At 34.4% G+C, this 21,163-nt stretch overlaps 1 protein-coding gene across 1 annotated transcript in view; it reads right to left on the reverse strand.

The window, feature by feature from the left end:
• SEMA3D (semaphorin 3D) overlaps window positions 1–21,163 on the reverse strand; it is a 193,568-nt gene that overhangs the window by 130,284 nt on the left and 42,121 nt on the right. Inside the window, exon 2 of the mRNA XM_058524671.1 lies at window positions 1,288–1,478. Within this exon, the coding sequence (XP_058380654.1) occupies window positions 1,288–1,438 (151 nt within the window). The 5' untranslated portion in view covers window positions 1,439–1,478. The remainder of the gene's footprint in view (window positions 1–1,287; window positions 1,479–21,163) is intronic.

The raw sequence follows: 21,163 nt of genomic DNA on the forward strand, positions 1-21,163 counted from the left end.
TTTAACAGATTAGTTTTATCTGTTCTAAAAATTCTAGAATATAAAAACTCAAAAATAATATATTGCCTTAACTCTTTAATTCATGACTTACAAATTCCAAACAAATACCAACATATAAAATGTGTAATGGGTATAATATGCTAATTCCTCTTACACTTACATTTGACATCAAATTAGCTTTTATTATTGATATTTAATTTGAGCTGAAAATAAGCTGTTTTAAAGACCAGAGGATATTAAAACTGCCAGCATAATTTTTACCTGCCAAGTTCATAATAAAGGAGTCTGAGTTCCCTACATTCCTATCATTACTTAAGGTATTAAAGAAGCCAAGGGTGTATCATAAAAGAGAAAATATAAGAAATAAATCTTTGAGCATGAAATTTGGCTCTTTCTGTCTTTCTGTCTCTCGATCTCTTTCTCTCTATATATGTTATACATACATATACACAAGATAATTAAATATAACTCACATAAACTTTGCTTTTATATAATTTAAACATTTAAAAACAATTAGCTTAGCAGATTTCATTTCTTAAATACTTTTTTCATCTCTATGTTTTAAGCCTTTCACATTGCTTTTTTAAAATAATAAAACGTATATGCTTGGGATGTTAAAGGTATTTTAGCGTGTTAATTTTTCTGAAGATATCTTACTGTTTAAAAAAAAAAATCCCCTCTAGAGATAAACTAATTAATAGCAGCTATATGCAATTAATGTTTTTTCTATTTTTAGAGATTGGTTTATTTTAATACAAAACTGATTGAGGCCAGCCTGGTGGTATAGTGGTTAAGTACGCACACTCCGCTGTGGTGGCCCGGGGTTTGCAGATTCGGATGCCAGGTGCGGACCTACGCGCCATTTATCAAGCCATGCTGTGGCAGTGTCCCACATATAAAATAGAGGAAGATTAGCACAGATGTTAGCTCAAGGCCAATGTTCCTCAGCAAAAAGAGGAGAATTGGCAACAGATGTTAGCTCAGGACTAAGCTTCCTCACCAAAGAACAAAAAAACTGATTACAACTTGTAGACCAAAACTTCCCAATTATGCTAATCAGTAGTTGATCGTTGTAAATAACCGGCTGAAAGATGTACATGAACAGTGTAGGTGTCTATTTTCCTCGCAAAAAATAATAAGGAATTGGGCTTTGTGTTCTATAATAATATTTTTATTAACTGATGCCAATACTATAAACATTTCACTGAAGTCAGTATGCATTTCTAAATAAAAGAAATACAGTAATCAAAAAGACAAGGACAATCTGGAAAACATTTGCACATTTACCTTTGTAGGTTAGCTTGACTCGCGGAAGATTTTGCTTAGAAGTCCCAGTGACTGGAAGACACAGCATGGGCATGCTTAGCGTCAGCAAGGCATGGAAAAGGGAAAAGCCGTGGCTTCGGGACTTTGCTCTATCATCTTTACGAGCATTCATGATGAAAACAACGTTCTCTTTCAAACAGTGTTAATTTAATCTAAAAATAAGAAAAGAAGCATTAATATAGCAGTTTGCAGATTTTCCTAGACTGACTAAATTATAATTTTCTGAATGTATATAGATTTTAGAAAATAATTGACCCTTTTCTCTTGCTTTTACAAATTGTTGCAGGGGAAATGAATCAGAACTGAGTAATAAAATTCAGGTCTGGCTTTACCCAGATGTGGCGATAGGTGCAAAACTAAAAATTTAACTACTTATGTTAATTAGCATCCCTTCCTCTACTAAAGTTTTTTTTTTTTTAATGCAAATGTAGGAGGAACCAATTTTTTCTGTAACTTGATGAATTCTTTGATTAGATAAGAATACTAGTAGAAGCCTACTCTGTCCCCAAATCAATCCCAAAAGAAAAGACTCCCAAGAAAAACAAATAAAAGCTGTCATTTTGAGGCAGTTCTCTTGTTTCTGACTTAAAAGATATTTTCAAATTCTACTTAAAATTGGGAAAATTGGACATGATCAGGTTAGGGCAACCAGTACAGATTTTAGGCCTGGGGCAAGGCAATCTAATCTGCACCCTCTGCTATTCCACAGGGCAGCACTTGTGGAAATTAATAAACAGAAACCCCATTAAAATGGAGTTGAGAGGCCAAAAGGGGTAGCTGTCATGCTCTGTGTCCATAGCAGAGCCCAAAAGGAAGAAGAAAGGCTTCCTCTCCTTGACCTGCAAGAAGCTCAGCTGATGAAAGACTGTCACAACTCAGCCAATGAAAAGCCACCACACATCCAACTCTTGATTCCTCCAACAGACTCTTTGTTTACAGCAGTCCTCCCAACTTCCTCTTCCCCTCTAGAATAATGGTGTCTCTTTCGCTTGCTGCTGGGGACTTGCACACGGCTTGCCATGGTTGCCAACCCAGAATTGCAATTCTTTGCTGATCCCAAATAAACTCATTTTTCCTGGAGAAATAACTGGCTGTCCATTTGTTTAAAGTCAACACACTGAATAGAAAAACAAATAGTAAAATAAAAGAGTTTATAAGAGGGAGGAGGTGGTTATTACCTAGGTTGCCATAAATAAGCTGCCTTGGTTGTCTTTTTTTAAGACATGGAATAAACCAAAACTCATATATTTCAAACTATGCCTAATAATAATAATTACAAGCAACATTCATTCCTTATTTATATGTACCAGATACTTTTTAAAAAGTGCTTTACATAAATTAAATGACTTAAAGCTGTTAAATTAACTAAACAAAGAGGCCATTAGACTGATGCTGGTCTGATGCTATTGTGTCTACTTAAGCAAACAGAAATCTAAGCCTGTTAATGCCTCAAAGTCATGAACTCAAAACGCTAAGGACAACCAATCAACGAACAGACAATTAGGCTTTAAGCTATAGCCAATCAAATAATTTCTTTTCTTTTCTTCCATATTTTCTTTATGTAAGCCTTTCCTCTGATTCCCGTCAGTGGAGTGCTCCTAACCACTTCCAGTTTGGTGCTGCCCAACTGGAATAGATTTGTGCTCAAATAAACTCTTAAAAAAATTTTAATATGCTTTCATTTACCTTTTATCAATGCTAATGACAGCCAAGAAGGATAGGTAATTATTTACCTCATTTCATGATGAGGAAACTGAAGTACAGAGTTAAATCATTCTGCTAAAGTCACACGGCAAATAGGAGATGGATTAAAACATTTTTTCTGGGCCGGCCCTGTGGCTTAGCGGTTAAGTGCACGCGCTCCACTGCTGGCGGCCCGGGTTCGGGTCCCGGGCGCACACCGACCCACCGCTTCTCTGGCCATGCTGAGGCCGCGTCCCACATACAGCAACTAGAGGGATGTGCAGCTATGACATACAACTATCTACTGGGGCTTTGGGGGGAAAAAATAAATAAATAAAATCTTTAAAAAAAAAAAAAAACATTTTGTCTGGACTTTAGCTAGAGTTGGCCTTCTTAACCCCTAAGTCTTTGGGTGCTTTTCATTATGGCAGAATCAAGTGATCTTCAACTCTTCATGCAGTCTTCAACTTCTCTTCCTTCTCCACAAAGTTACTGCTGTCTTTCTAAGAAATAGCCCATAGAAAGGATCTTGCTATGCCTACTTCCAGGGAGGATTCCAGAAGTGTTACTTGCTTCAACTTTTGTCCCAATAATTTCTGTACATCCTTGATGGTAGCTTTAGCAATAATAAAAAAGCATTATACTTTACGTAATTTTCTAATTATTTAATATCAAAATAAATATTTTATGTCTACATGGTTTAGTTTTAAGAGAAGGTCTAATAACAATAAATTTTTTTTATGGAAGATCAACTCTTTACTAAAATGCCTCACAGACTTTAAATATCAAGGTTTTAGTTACCTTATATCTCAGAAGTTAAGATCAATCTGGGAAAGGGAAATAAAATTTAGGGATATATTAATTTATTTTTATACACGGCAAGCATTTTAAGGATAGACTACAAATTTTATGTTGTTTCTTCATGAAATGTTGAACATGAATGCTTAATAAATTATATTTTCTCAGTTAATTAGTTACCCTCAAAGATACCTACAGGAAGCACCAAACTATTCTGTCTTGTGTGTAATCTATGCATACTTAATTCTTAGATTTAGAAGATTACTACAAATGCAAATCAAGATTACTACAATTAAATCAAGCTGATTTAAATAATCATTTAAATCATTTAAATCATTTAAAACTATTGTACTAAATATGCCACATATCATATATTTTATTCACATGTACTTGAAATTTCTTGATGGTTTCACCTAATGCATATAATTTGAGAGAAAACAGGAATGTCCTTCTGACCAAAAAGATCTCTACTGTCAGCAGCACTTTATGAAAATTTTAGTTTTTAAAATTTCAATAATACATATTTTAATATAAAACACTAATGAAGTCCTTTAAATAACATACTTAAAACAAACTCTTAAAAAATAAAGAATTGTATTATTTCAAAGCTAGTAAGGGGCGGGCCCCGTGGCTTAGCGGTTAAGTTTGCTGCGCTCCGCTGCTGGCGGCCCGGGTTCGGATCCCGGGCGCGCACCGACGCACCACTTCTCCGGCCACGCTGAGGCCGCGTCCCACATGCAGCAACTAGAAGGATGTGCAACTATGACATACAACTATCTACTGGGGCTTTGGGGGAAAAAAAGGAGGAGGATTGGCAATAGATGTTAGCTCAGAGCCGGTCTTCCTCAGCAAAAAGAGGAGGATTAGCATGGATGTCAGCTCAGGGCTGATCTTCCTCACAAAAAAAAAAAAAAAGCTAGTAGGACAGCATGTTTATGCTATTTTCATGAAACAAAGTCACTTTAGCTGGTCTACAGAAAAATTTATCAGGATTAGTTTTAAATTATGTGAGTTTTAAGTTACTCAATCTCTTAAGAAATGCATCCTTGGAACTTTCCAATTAGACTTTTACACTAGTGAAAAATAGGCACATTCTTTGACTTACCGATTCTCCTTAAAAACTTACTGCTTTTATGCAAATAAGAATATACATATAAAAATATATACATATTCTTAACAGTCATTAACACCATAGCTAATTCCCAACCATTTATCAAGGTGAGGAAAAAGATTTTCTGAAAGGAGTGGTTGAATACATACAAATAATTAAAGTACCATGAAATAATTTCTAAAATAGAGCCTTCATGGGATGCTATGGAAGACTGCTCAAAAGAGTATCATATAGGTTTAGCAAGAGTAGGATAGTTTCATGGAGGACAGAAAAAGGACAATGGAAAGCAAAAAGAAACAGTTCCGGAAAACAGTGATACCTAATTGAGGGTTCCTGAAAAGGTAGAAGCATGATAGACTTGGTTAGATTGCCGTGAGGAGAAGGGAGAGAGAGTGTAGCATAATCCAGTAGGATGGAAGAGAGAGGACACCAAAGAGGAACTTGACCTAACTCTTAAATGTGCCTCATACCTGTTCTGGTACCTAATATATTATGACTCAAACAATGCCATTACTCCACACTGCCTTTGGTAGTAGAGCATGTGTGCTGGTTCCATCCATATTCATCAGCACCTCTCTAATCCCATTTGCCTGTTCCTTTCACTTTTCCCTATATCCACATGTTAGCAGCAGATCCACAGCCTTGACATACAAACAAGTATTCTTCCACCTACCCACACCCTCCAAAAAAAAAGTGAAAGGTAAATTGAATGTAGGGATTAAATATATTAAATTTCTCATTAGGCTTAGTGTTTCTGCACTTCTGGACATGTGAAATACTACCAGTCTTCATGACATGTAACAATGCACGCAATGTGAATGTATGTTCACGGACACAGGCAAAAGAGAGAGAACTCTCTGTGTGTGCATTTTATTAGCAATAACGACCTCAGTACAGGACACTTCCTGGGAATTAATGACCACTTGGGGTTAATGGCCCTTGGCTATGTATTGAGATATCTACTCCTCCAACTGGTCATTAATCGCTGAGACATGCCCTGTGCCTCCAACACTATAAGTTAAGAAGATTGATGTTTTGGTTTTCTGTGAACAGTAGTCATACTGTTCCTTGTAAGCCAACTCATTAATATTGTTGCATAAGTTAAAAATCAAAGCACTGCTTTCCTTGCTACTATGACATTGTGATAAGTGCCTACACGTGCTGAAACATATGCTAAGGGTGAGGGACAAAATAAAACAAAAATCCTGAACCTGCTAGAACTTTTCTTTTTAACTTTAAATATTTTTCTACTATAAAACAGTCAGTCTCCATAATCTGCTTCTCCTGATTCTTTGTTTGTCTTCCCAAGAATCCTTTGAATTCAATAGTTAATCTTTTAATTGAGATAATTTATGGGTTAAATGTATTGCCAACAACCTCTCCACTAATCCATTGATATTTTGCTATCTTCCAGTGCACGTTTGCATGTGTGTGTGTGTGTTTTATGTATGCACATGTGTGTGTGTGTCCTGCATCTGGGAGGAATTATAGAGAGAAGTAGGTGTGATTTCACCTCAAGTGGGTGGATTTAGTGCACTGCATAGGTTATACTGCATGCTACTGTCTGTAACAAGCTCGACCTGGAGCCAATTAACTGCATGTAATCTATTCCAGATGTTCACTGGGACAAACAGCACTCTTGGGGATCTTCAGATGTGGAGCCAATAGGGAGTGTTCTGATTATGAGAGATTTTTACACACTGTTCCACTAAATCAAAGATCCAAATGCATAATCTAACACTCAAGAAGGCCTTGTGCCATTTCCCAAAGGAATACAAAGAGTCCAGAACTTATTAGATGGACAGTAACTCATCAAAAATATTATTTGAGGAGCAAAGGATATAAAATTTTATATGTGAACTTCATTGATTTGCCTTTTTTATTTATATCCATTTGTTTCAAAAGTCATTAAGGAAAGACAATGTATAATTATGGTGAAAAAGTAGATTCTATGCATAGGACAAGAATTAAAATACACAATAAGTCTTCACACATGAAAACCTTGAACACTTAGATTTAGGATTCTTTCTCAGGGGTGTGTGTGTGTGTGTACATGTGTGTTTGTGAGTGTGTGTGTGTGTGTGTGTGTAGGTTAGACAAGAGAGGAAAAGAATCCTTGATTTTTTTTAATTTATAAAGAGCTTTTTGTTCTTCATGCCTTCATGGGACACACAAGGTCACTTGAGAATTATTTAAACTCAGGAGACACGAGGACCTTTGACCACTGCCAAATTAAAGGCACTATCTGTAAAAACTCACTTTGGCCTAATTGTAGCTCATATTTTTGAGTTGTTTGATTAGATAGTTTTCCTGTAGGGTACATAAGACTGATCAATTATTAGTAACATTACTTCATGGCACGGATATGGACCAAAAAAGAAATAGAAATAGAAGAAACTTGAGAGCTAAAGAGACAATATGGCAAACAAAGAGAAGCTTTATGTTTGCAGAGGGCTATCTTATATTTCATTGATCAAGTGTAGTGATATGAAAGCAGAATGCAAGTGGTATGTACGAAGATCCACCAGGATGGAACTTGGAATGCTAAACTTTCAGATATATTTATTTCATCTCATCCTTTCTAAATTTTCTAATATACATAATATCCTACTACTGTAGTACATTCATGGGTATGCAATCACTGCTTAAGTGTACAGTACTATTACCAATGAGTAGAATTTATAGGGCAGCAACTTCTGGCTAAAAAATTTTAACTGTTCAGGGGCTGGCCCGGTGGCGCAGGCAGTTGAGTGTGTGCGCTCCGCTGCGGCAGCCCGGGGTTCACCGGTTCGGATCCCGGGCACGCACCAACGCACTGCTTGGCAGGCCATGCTGTGGCGGGGTCCCATGTAGGGTAGAGGAGGATGGGCGGGGCCAGTCTTCCTCAGCAAAAAAAGAGGGGAGGAGTTGGCAGATGTTAGCACAGGGCTGATCTCCTCACACACACAAAAAAATGTTAACTGTTCATTAACGGACTTCACTGTCTTCTGATGTCATGAATTCCTCATCAACTGATATATTCCCATGGAATCTGGGAGACCATCTGATTTTTCAGAGATCATGAAGAAGAGATTTATATTTAAGTAAATGTTAATCTACTTCCTAACATCTTTATGGCAACAGCCAGTGTTATTTCACTATATACCAAACTAAATATGAACATCATCAGTAATCAGTTGTAATGTTGAGCTAAACTCTTTGTCAGTAAAGATAAATTACAGTAGTTACATTTTTATTTTGCAGTGGTTTAAACACCATGTTAACGTTTCTAAAATATACCGAAAGTATATTGCTACATAAACACCTGCCCAACAAAGCACCACTGTTACATGTTACTTGGGTTTGCCTTATAGCCTTGTACTTATAGCCAGATCACATTCTTAGGGATCTTACCCCTCATGAATCCAGCTCAAGAGAAAATAATAAAATAATGAGATTTCAGAACATACATGTAGAATCTATTAGATTTAATATTGTAGGTTGCATTTTTTTCCCCAAACATAACAGTAACAACAAAACAATGCTTATGTTGTAAGGAGGTCCTAAAGAAATCAAGTGTCCCCAAGGTCCAAAGCGCTCAAATAATTAACATATCTACAAAAAAATAATAAAACACTACTGTAAGTGACTTTATTGCTAATCACCTTCCTTATTCTAAATCTTATATCAATTTGCTACTCAAAGCAGAGCACTGATAGTTATCAACTTGTAGGGTCAGAGAAAGCATAAACAGCATGATCATAGCTGGTCTCTCTTTAAATTTGACTAATCCACAATTCAAAGATTTTAGATTTTCCTTTACAAATCCTCACACTCTAGAGGGCATTTTAATCCATGCACCTTTTCACGACCAAGATAATCTTGTTTCTCACCCTTTGGAATTCTGATATGCTTTTTGAGAATTATAGCATATTTGCAGATATTCTATAGAAATTATAGAAAATTTGTCAAATTTTAATGTCTGCCTTTTACATTCAAAATATAAATGTATATTATTAAAACTGTTTTTTAAAACTTAACACCTTCCACCTCAAATATTCTGACATGTGTCCCCTACATTTAAAAAAATATTTTTTGGCTTTTTTTAAATAAATAGAATATTGAATAAAGCAGAGTAGGAATTACTGAAATTAAGAAGGCAAATCAACTATATTTTCTTGAAATAATAAAATAAGAATTAACCATGTGTTTTTTAGTAAGAGGTTCTTCTCTCTCTTTTATTGCTTTTATCTCTTAGGAATAATGAGTGATTGGATAACTGAGTGATGGTTTGGTGAATATTCAAAAATTTTAACTTTCTTTACTGAAATACATATTTAGTTATTAATTTAGACATTGAGTTATATGTCCAATAAAGATTTTCCAAGACTTTACAATATTCATTTAATATTCATGCTAATGTGGGCAATAAATGGATTTAAATCTTAAAAACATTGACTCTTCAATGATAACGTACTAAATAGTCTATATACAAGCTAATTTAGTGGCCTCTATGCACTGGAAATTTGTCTTTCAAAGCAAAATAAGTATTTTATTATATTTAAAAATATTATATGGTGTTTGCTTCAGCAGCACTTATAGTAACGTTATAGTATAGTAAGCATTATAGTAAGTATAGTAAGACATAGTAAGCAATGCAAGGATGCACAAAGAGAAGAGCACAGCATAACATAAGAAGGCCAGACCAATGTGTAAAGTTAAGAATTTCTTTTTATTTCTTGACCTGTGTGGTGGTCCTGTTTTTATAATTTTCACATGTATGTTATATTTTCCAATTAAAAATATTTATCGAAAAAATTAGTTATGTTAAAAGAGGGAAAGGTAAAAAGATTTTTTATTACTTAATGCATACTTTTTAGGACCATGAAACAATTCATCATATCCTCAAAAACAATATACGGAGGTTATTAGTTGCCAATTTGTAAAAAGGAGATCAACCTATTATACCAAACCACTTGAATATAGACAATAGTATTAAGTAAGTTCCTATCTAAATTATAGTTCCTAAATCTAAATTATAACAAGGTTCACATCATTAGAATCTTAAGGCTGTAACTACCAGAAACTAATAAATACTACTGGAAACTAGTAAATAACTATGACATAATTAAACTATGTTTTTTTTTTTGTGAGGAAGATCGGCTCTGAGTTAACATCTGCCAATCCTCCTCTTTTTTCGATGAGGAAGACTGGCCCTGGGCTAACACCCATGCCCATCTTCCTCTACTTTATATGGGACGCCGCCACAGCATGGCTTAACAAGCGGTGCGTCGGTGCACACCCGGGATCCGAACTGGCGAACCCCGGGCGGCTGCAGCAGAGCGTGCGCACTTAACCGTTTGCGCCACCGGGCTGGCCCCTAAATTATGTTTTTAAGACATATGATATAGATAGAACAATTACAAAGATTCTCTGTAAAACTCCTGACACTTTTAAATGAACAGACCAAGAAATTCAACCAAATCTACCAGCAACTCCAATATTTAACAGCTAGCTTCTTTATCTAAAAAACAACATATAGCAGGAAAAATGTGACCTTGAACTTCACATTCACATAAATTCTCCAGGAATGCACGTACGTTTGAGATCAAAACACTTAAGATAAGTTACATGACTCCTATATAACCTTTTTTTTTTTAAGGAAAAAGATGTGCTAAACACTTGAACAGTGTTTTTTCCTTCAATATTTAATGAAACACCTTAGGGAAATAAACATTGCTAGCAATGTGAGGCATTCCATCTGCATAAGAAGAAGATTTTAAATAATTCACTTCATAACATAACACTATCTGGGAATAAAAATAGATAGCATGTGACAGGAACTTCTTATCATATGCAGAATTTAGAAACCCAGTCTTCATATCAGATTTGAATTTCAAGATATTTGACCCAACTTGGTGACTAATTAATAATGAAATAAATAAAATAACAATTTTAATGTAATTAAATGTTTAAATGTAATTTATGTTATTTTATTTATTTTTAGCATATTGAATTCAATAACTGATGACTATGCAAACAAGGCAGGTTTTTCAACAAATAAAAAATTTGTCCAGCACTTTGAGCATAAATAAGTTCTTTAATGACTATTGTTTATATTTCTAGTGATGATGACATATGTTAATGGATTTCACCTTGGTTTAAAATGCTTCATATGCAATTGTTCCAATCCATTTGTTTTTATTTTTTTTTGGTGAGGAAGATTGACGTTGAGCTAACATCCGTTGCCAATCCTCCCCTTTTTGCTTGAGGAAGATTGTCCCTGAGCATTACCTGTGCCAATCTTCATCTATTTTGTGTGTGGGATGCCGCCACAGAATGGCTTGATAAGCATTGTGTAGGTCTGCAACTGGGATCCAAACCTGCAAACCCCAGGCCACCGAAGTGGAGCACTTGAACTTAACCACTACGCCACCGGACCAGCCCCTGTATTTCCTTTTTTTGCACTCAACAGTTTGATCTTGGTAGATGAGGAAGCTGAGGCAAAGAGAAGGCACATCACTTGCCAAGGTCTCTCAGCCAGAATCAAACGCAGGGCCATGTGACCACGAACATAGAGCTCATTCCGCAATGCAGATGAGGAGGGTCCTATGAGGGGAAGGGGAGGTGAGGAGCCTGCCCTGGGGTCCACACTGTCAAGGGGATGTCATTGGAGATGGAGGAGAGTTCTCAACCTAGTGCCTGGGAGTGTGGGCAAGTCCCCCAGTCTCTCTCTGGCACTGTCCAATAAAACATTTTCGATGAAGGCAATGCTCTTCTCCTTGTCCAATATGGTAACTACAAGCCACATGTGGCAATTGAAAACTTGAAAGGCATGCAACCCAGAAACTGGATTTTCAATTTTATTAAACTTTGAATGAGTTTAGCTTTCTTTTTTTTTTCATCTCTTGCTGATGTGCAGGCCCAGAGGCTAGTCTATGGAACCTAGAGTAGTAAAAGTAGTAATTACTAGGTAATAATAGTAACCTTAATTCTGGGACATAAATGTAAGCACAGAATAGAATAGGGAAGAATTTTTTTTTCTTTTTTTCCTGCTAAGAAAATCTAGGCAGTGATTGAAAGAATTTATAAGGCATGATTTTACCTGTTCTATATTTCTGAATGCAAAACTAAAACAGAATAACCTTAAAAATTTCCATTTTCTTTCCTCTTAAACTTGTTTGAGTATAATGGTGACAAAGGTACTCATTCATATATCTTTTTATGTTGGCAGCATTGGAAACTAATTTTTACAAGATAAACAGAACTAATTCTTTGTTATATAAGAACTATTGTTACTTTCACCTTTTATATTTCTAATTGTGTTTTTCTTAGGTGAATACTACAAAATAAGTTTGCATATTGCTCACTGTAGGGGCTGCTAGTCCAGAAAAGGGCTTAGTCTCTGGAAGACAATTATCCACAATAGAGCTTTGTGAATTTTGCTACAGATAATTTGCCACAGATAATCTACCTACTACTACCAGAAATTCAAGAGTTCCCAAGACCTTGACTCACCCAGTCAATATTCTCACATTTGGTTCAGTTCTGCTATTATAACACTAAAAACAATTTTTAAAATAAAGTTACAACTTTCATAAATAAACTGATATTATCATTTTCATTTTCGTTCCTTGATATGACTGCATTGCTAAATTTCTTCTACCTACATTTCTAAATGTCCCCGGTTATATATCCTATAACTCCTCCAGGACATGTCAGAAGCAGGGCAGCATGGTGATTAAGCACTCAGGCACAAAGCCCAGGTCTGCCACTCGTCTCCTGTTTATTGATAGGAAAGTTACTTAACCTCACTGTATCTCACTTACCACATTTGAAAGAGTAGATAATAAGATTATTAACTTATTTGCTGTAAGGATTAAAAAACCATGTTTTTTAACCATGTAAAAAAACACTACACTGTGCCCAGTACATAGTAAGTGATCAATGAGTGTTAGTCATTTTAAAATTATTGTATTCAATTTGTCTTAATTTTAATTCTTTTTAAGTAAAAAAGTAAATTATAGTTTTAAAAACATTTAATAATGACCTGAACATATGCCTACAGTTTATAAAGGCTGTAAAATAAAGAGATCTCAGGAAAATATTATATAACCTCCAAGAATATGAAGAAAATAATTACAGGATATCACCAAAACAAACAAATGAACATGCAAGCAAATAAACTCCATTTCTATGGCTTAAGAGGGGGCAATCAGTGATGGTTTGAATTTTGTTATGAAGGATAAGATACAATTGTTTCTGGAGTACTTCCAATGCTACTCATTTATATTAAATCACGTAATTTTTCAAGAAAGGGAAAACAACTAAATACCCAATAAAATAATAATTTCATATAAAACCTTAAAAAAATAGAATAAACATTGGTGAATATGTAAAATACTTGACTTTAAGATTTTCACTTGTCTTAAAAAGATTAAAAAGATTAGGCTTCCCTTGGCATGTTTTCCAGAAAGGATACCAGCTTCAAAGGAGGAAAAGAGGGAATTTAAATAACCTTGTAGGCTATGTGGAATTGAAGGATATAGTATATTCATTGGTATATTCAAAGTAGAGCAATAACATATGTCTATAATTCAATATATCCTTTGTATTGGAACTTACTGTGTTATATATTTTTTAATTTTTATGCATCTATCCATCTATCCTATTTAATTCAGTGTACTATTTTCCATTCCTACCACTCACCTTCACTTTTAAAATGGTTATAAAGATCTTTCACAAACTCTTATTAATGTTCTTTGTTTTTCATTTTCTTTAAATAAATTACTCTGCCTAATTATGCTGCCACTTAAAAAGTTTACATAGTTTATATTTTATAAGTTGCTGACACCTTTTGACACATGTAGAGTTTTACTTTAAATAATTAATTTAAATAGTTTTCCTGCATGAAAAAATAATCACATTTAAAAATGGTTATATTTCATCCAAGATCAACTTTTTTACAAGTATTTTCACTTACCTTAAAATTATTTTATTATAAAGTACATTTTGAAATTCATACTAGCTTACAAAACATGGTTGATCTAACTTCATTATTAACACCCTACCTATGATTATATATCATAACATAGCAAAAATTTTATATATAAGAGGAGCTCAAAAATAATTTTTAGTTTATCAACTATAATAACCCAGAAAGCAGGGAAGCAATATCTCCTGACTGAAAGCAGAGCAAAATTAGATATGTTAATATTCCATTAGGTTAAGTAAATTAAAAAGAAAAAGAAAACTATCAATTACATTTTAAACCATTCCAGATCTGTAAACATGCCAAGTATTATTTATAACAGTTTTCAAAATTGCTGTATTAATAGCATACCAAAGATTTGAGGTTCTCTCTCCCACAGACTCAAAGAGCTATTGTACCTCTTAGAACATCTAAATATATCTGCTAGCCCCAAGATGGAATATTAAAAGCATATATTAAAAAAAATTTCTTCCATATTCAATAATTATTCAAATACATATTTGCATAAATATTCAATGTTTCTATAAAATGAGCTTTACTGTCCTCAAAATGCATATTTCAATTCACGTTAATTAGAGACTAATAAAACTAAACATGACAATGTATTATATAATACCAAATAGCATTATCGCAAAATGATTAAATATTGTTTTATAATTAATATGTGTTAAACTTTCCTTATATACCTTCATATGAAGATACTATATTTTAAAGTATGACTCTATAACACTTTCTTTCAGAGAAGCACTATTAAATATACTGGATATGCAATATGGAAGCACAGTGTAGACCTTGTTATAGAGCTCATGGGTAAAGCTGAATTAATCCCTTCACCTACATTCTCTTAATACATATAACAGAGTAAGTCGTGGACTCACACATTTGAATTTTAAAAGTAACTTGCAATTGCTCAGTGCATGAGCAATATGCTTGTGTAAAGATTGGATCGGGGTGCTGTTTTATGAGGCAAGACTGATAAAGTACCAGAAATTTCAACTTCTTTATCAGGCAGCCCCATATTTTTAAACACCCTTCTGGGTCTTCTTTATGGAAACATATTTTGCCCTTTTATTTAATGATTGCTCTGTTAAAGCCATGTGCTGGATATTTGGCTATCCAATTTCCCCTTCCACCCTTATCACCATCCTTATCTAGTTCTTTATCTACTATTATCAGTTTTCTCTTTTTCTTTTTTATTAAGATATAATTGGTATGTAACATTGTACAAATTTAAATATCAGTTTCTGAGCTGTGCTTAATCATCTCATTATATCCTTGGCTCTGTCTGAAAAACTGGATTTAAATGGCCACCCCAAGTCTTTCTGCCTCAGAAAGGATGAGCAGGGGATTCCTGAGTTGAGCACACTGCTGTAGACAGACATTTCCCCATTTTTATTTTTTACATTTTTCTCTCAGAGAAAATGTCATACCACCTTCCACATGACCTCTGTTGTTGATGCAAAAGTGAAATTAGCACTGTAGTCTGGATTTTAAAATACAGAATTCACCTTAGATAATCTCACAAAATCCTCAACAATTAAACTCATTTATTTTTACCATGTGTTATGGCAATTGAGATAAAATTCTTGAATCTCCCAGGAGTAACACAGCCTAAGAGCTCAGGCTCTGCCTTACGGTTTGGGTTGTAATCCCTGTTATGCTACTTATCAGATTTACACCCTGAAAGAATTCACTTAATTTCTCTAAATCCAGTTTCCTCATCTATAAAACAGCATTGTCAGTTCTTATTAAATATGGTTGTTTCAAGAATACAATGATAACGCATGGAAAGCATTTAGTACCTTGTCTGGCACATAGCTAGCTCTCAAAAAACATTAGCTTAAAGCTCTTCCATTTTTGCATGGACTGTGATAGCAACTACATTTCCAAAGATAATAAGAGGATATGAAACTTAAAAGGAAATCTGGAAACTTCTATGTTCTTCCATCATGCTTGCAAATGCGTTTGTGTAATTTGGCATTAAAGTTCCCAATCTTTATTCCACAATGTAAATTTTTCAGCACACAATTAGATAAGATCCCTATGACAGTAATAATAATACATTATTTTTCTGGTCTTCCAATTCGTTGAGCCATATGCACTGCCAAAATGAAATGCTAACCAAAAGAACAAATTCAATTGCTTTATTGGATATAGAAATTGTTAGGAAAAAACAATAAAGGCAGAGTGACAAATAAATGTTCTTATTTTAGAATATTCAATTTGGGTTTACTAAACATGTTTGAAGAAAAAGTCTATGGAGAAGGTCTTTTAACAGAGATTAATATTTACAAACAGTTTTGACAGTTAGCCAACCTAAAGTTACCTCTAAAATCTTATCTGAATATTATAAAAGCCAAAAGAGTTTATACACATAAAGAACTTGAGCTTTAGTTATAACTGCTATAATTTTTCAGCATATTCAAAACACTGAATTGTTAAGAGTACAGTAAAATCACAGTTTAAAAAATCTTTCCAGGGCCCAGCCCTGTGGCTGAGTGGTTCAAGTTCTGCGTGCTCCGCTTTGGCGGCCTGAGTCACGGGTTCGGATCCTGGGTGCAGACCTATTCCACTCAGCAGCCATGCTGTGGCAGCGTCCCACGTACAAAGTGGAGGAAGACTGGCACAGATGTTAGCTCAGGGTTAATCTTCCTCAAGAAAAAAAAAAAGCGGAGGAGGACTGGCAGCGGATGTTAGCTCCGAGTGAATTTTCCTCAGCAAAAAATAAATAAAAAACTAAAAATATCTTTCCAAATGATATTTAGGCCATTTCCTACTTCTCACAAAACTTGCATTTCTACCTTCCAGAACAAGTGTAATCTCCAGCTACAGACACATGTACTTCTTTTAAGCCACATGAAGGTAAGGACATGAATCACATTCACCACTCTATCCCCAAAGTCTAGCACAGTGCCTGGAGGAGTCAATCTCCTCCTCTTTCCTTTACCAGCCCACTTATAATGTATGGTGATGAAGAGCTAAAATCTCTATATATCATCCCTGTGTGTGAGATCACGAAGACTTGAAAAACTTGCATGGCCTCAAGAGTACCAGAAACATATGGGAATTTTTGGACCAAACCAGAATGACCCATGGCTGCTACAAAGATTCACACCCAAAGAAAACAGGAGGAATGACTGAGTGGGTCAGGGACATTCTTGGTATTTCTGGGTTTTTTTTTTTTTTAAGAGTTTTCAGAATCCCATTTTTCTCTAACCTCACTTGAGAATGTAACAGAAAACCCCTGTATGTAGAGAGGGAGCATGAAATAGTAAAGAATTTGAAATTTGGAGTTTTACCACTTTCTGGACAAGAATTTCTTCGAAATTTAGGAAATAATGGCAACTTTGTTATGTTACTCAATTTGAAATAATATACGTTAAAATCCCTATCCACATAGTATGTGTAAAATAAACAGCCATTTTGATGATTCTTCCTTATTACAGATGAGGATGATCCCATTCCCCAAATGGGTGTAGTCTGCCAATGCATCCTGTTGGTACCATAGTTTGGAAATGAGCAAATGCTCATTAGCAATTTGGGAAATTCTGTTAAATTCATTCCCTCATATTCCCATGGTCTCAGTGGAGAAACTTTAATAATAAAAAAATGATATTTTAATGTGATTCTTTACTACCACCTCTATACTTCCTCTTTCTCTTTCTGTCAATTGTCGGGTTTTATTCAGAAGACAAAGCATAAAGCTGAACATAAGCAGAAATTAAGTACATATTTAAGAATCACCCATTAAGTATTCATCCTGTCTTTACAATTCCCACATTCCTAGAACATTCACAGCACAAAACTTTTCCTAAGTAAATGCATATCCAAATTAAAAGGGGATAGGAAAGCAGTGTCTAAGTGGTAAAATATGCAAGCCACTTAGAGAAAAAAGTAGAGAGAGAGAGATGTAAAGATTATTGCTGTCTTGGGCAAGAAAGAATCTGAAATTCAATTGTAATAGTGCATGCATGCATCTTTTGGAATGTCAAAGAACAGCAAATAATTCTTAATTATAAAACAATAAGAAAAAGATATCTTCCTATCCTTGGCACTTCCAAAAGTCAGTTTTTCTGATATCTCTTTAATAAAATTCTTGTATTGCATTACTCTAATAAAATTAAGAGGTCTCTTTTTAAAAGTTATCTTGTGTATTATTTTACTTATTCAATCAAAAAGGGCTGACTGCCAGGGACTGTGATAACCACCAGTATTAAGTAATGATGCAACTTTGATTTTTCAAATATTGCATTTGATTCATGTAAAACAAGCTTATATATCATCTATCTAGTACAAAATTGTATATTTTAGGAAAAATTATTACAATCTGTAAATGGTATTTCAAGATTATTTAAGTTTAGAGCAATCAAATTATACAACTGTCTATAATATTTTTTTCAAATACTATAAGAAAGATAAAATCACTACCATCAGAAGGCAAATTATGCCTTATTGCTGTTAAAAATGAATTTGCATTAACTAGAAGATATTTTCAATATTCTGCTATTTACAGATTTTTGTCACACAACTTGAGCTGTTAAAATATGACTTTTTAAATATATGTCAGCTTCTCCAGTTATTATTTTATAAAGGATGCAGAGAAGGTGAGCAAGGATGAATCACGTTGTAGCAGAAAGAGCACTGAGTTATAAGCCTCAAGAGCTGACTGAAGTCCTGACTTTGCCTCTTACAAGACACCTTATCTTCAGGAATCTAATTAACCCCACAGAGTGTTAGAGTTCCTTTACGCAAATTTAGAGTGTTGATGTGTCATCAACCCAACAGGGATATTATGTAGTTCTAGTAAAGTGTATATAAATATTTTAAAAGCGATTAACAGACAACATACATAAACCTGTTTCTTGAAAGAGATTAACTTTTTCAACTTAATTCAATTTTGCTTTCTCAAGGATCAGTGTTATTGGATCTTATCTTCTGCAGAGTCAGATATCAGAAAGTCTGTTTTCAGATCTATTCTAATTTCTCTTTATCAAATAGAGAAGTAACATACATGTATATACCTGAGGGAAAGGCAAGGGAATTTTTGTTCTTTAAGTACCAAACAAGGTTGTCATCTGTGTCAGTGATGTCATTTAATAAAGTACATGTTATTTTATCTTTACGATTAGTTTTTTCTACTCCATTTTCAAGGCCACTAATGGAGCCCTGAGTTGTTATGACTGTATGCCTGGGTTACTATAATTAGTATTCTGGACTCTGCCTGTGGACTCCAATCCTGGGAGTTCCTGATGTTTCCAGATGGTTTTCTCAAAGTGTTAGCTTTCATAACGCCATCTCTAATTTAAAATGTAAACTCCTTAGCTTGGCATGCCAGTTCCTTCTTTACATAAATTACGTCCTCTCTTTTCATTCCTCAATGTGCACTCCCTGTTTGAGTTAAGATGGTTAAGTCAATGAACACATGCCATCCAAGTCATGTTCCTTTCTTTCCCCTTATGCATGATCTCCTGCCCTCCCAGATCCAATCTCATCCAAAAAGCATTTATGGATAAATTCCAAGTCAAAACATTCACTCTCTATCAGGATCACTACGGCACATTTTCTCCACCACATTAACTTACAGTCGAATTATCTTGTATATGGCCAGAGTTATACGAACCTCTTACCTCTCCAAAGTATTGGAAGATGAAAGTATTATTTAAGCCCACTGTTCTTGAATTTTTAGAGGGAGACATTTGGTCATCCAGGAGAAATCAGCTTCACATCAAGCTTTCATTTGTAACTTCAATATGATTTTCTTTAATGTATACTGATTTATTAAATAACACTTCTGCATTTTCTCCTCTTCCTCAAATACAGAAAACCTTTTAGCGTGGCAGAGTGAAAACGCACAGTATTAGAAATCATATAGTTAAGTTCTGGTTTAAGCTTTGCCACTAAATATCAGCGTGACTGTTGGCAAATTACTCTACCTTTGTGAATTGCAGTTTCCTCACCTTTAAACGAAGGGACTAGTGAAGATGGTCTTTAAGGTGTCTTACTGTTAGTGTGTGCAAGATCACTTACACTAAAAAAAAAAACAAAAAGTTGAGACATTCTTCATCACAGTCACTTCAAACATCAGCACACAATTTGGTCCAACCTGCTACAGCAGAGTTCTTATTTCTTATTTCCTGCTCTGTCATATACCATTTATGCTGTATCATCACTTGCAAGACACGACCACATTATTAACAGTTTCTGGTTACCTCAGAGTCCTTCCTTATTAACAGCCAAATTTATTTAATCCAAGTTTCAAGACGTTTTCCTGAGGGAATGGCTTAATGCTGAATGACTGAATGTATAACATGACCAGGGATGGGAGTGACAGGAGTTTGATAAACTCTTTTATTTAGAGCAATGTTCTTGGTTTTGTTACCCTAAAAATGACAAAAATTTAAAATGCATTTAAAATTAGCAAAAGAGGAAAAATCTGCTTTAATCTATTTCTTATTGTAGAGAAAGAGACGATATTTCTTACCAAACTCAGTGTGTTGTTCTTTGTACCAACTAGTTTAGTATCAATGAAAACAAATTCTGTAGCATTAAAACAACCTATAGGATTCTACAGCACAAAACGAAGACATTACCCAATGCACTAGGGTCTAGAGGTTCTTTATATTCTCTCACAATACTGAGTAAAGCCTAGGAGTTCTTTATGTTCTTTTACAATATACAATAGCTTAGTGTAGGCATCAAGGCAAATTTTTCTGCCAGTTAGTTATTTTATTAATAACAGATTGTAATTATTACAAAAGTAGTATGTTTGCACTCTACACAGTTAAACCACAGATAAGCAGAAAGAAAATAAAAACCTCATATTCCTATTCATACCCCACTCAGATATTATCGCTCTTAAAATCTTATCTATCCACATTTTTCTATAAATGTTTTCTCACAATGAGATTATATCAAATATTCTATTTTGTAACCTATTTATGTTATCTCCATTTTGCCTGTCAATAACTTTTCATTTTATTTAATATCCAGTCCATATCAAAATTTTCAAGATTGTCCCCAAACTATTCTTCATAGCTCATTTGTCCAACTCAGGATCCAATTCAGTGTGAAATTCTGTACCTAGTTATTGTGTCTCTATCATTTTTAATCTAGCACACAAATCATTCCCCCTTTTCTTTTTTCACAACACTAACTTGTTGACAAGAGATAGGTTCAAATTATCCTTTTAAAAATGCTTTAACCTCTTTATAAACTTCATTGTTATCAAGAGTTAATAAGTCATTTGAAAACCATGTGTTAACTAACTGCACGAT

This window comes from Diceros bicornis, chromosome 3, assembly GCF_020826845.1.
Source record: "Diceros bicornis minor isolate mBicDic1 chromosome 3, mDicBic1.mat.cur, whole genome shotgun sequence".
Taxonomy (NCBI): Eukaryota; Metazoa; Chordata; class Mammalia; order Perissodactyla; family Rhinocerotidae; genus Diceros; species Diceros bicornis.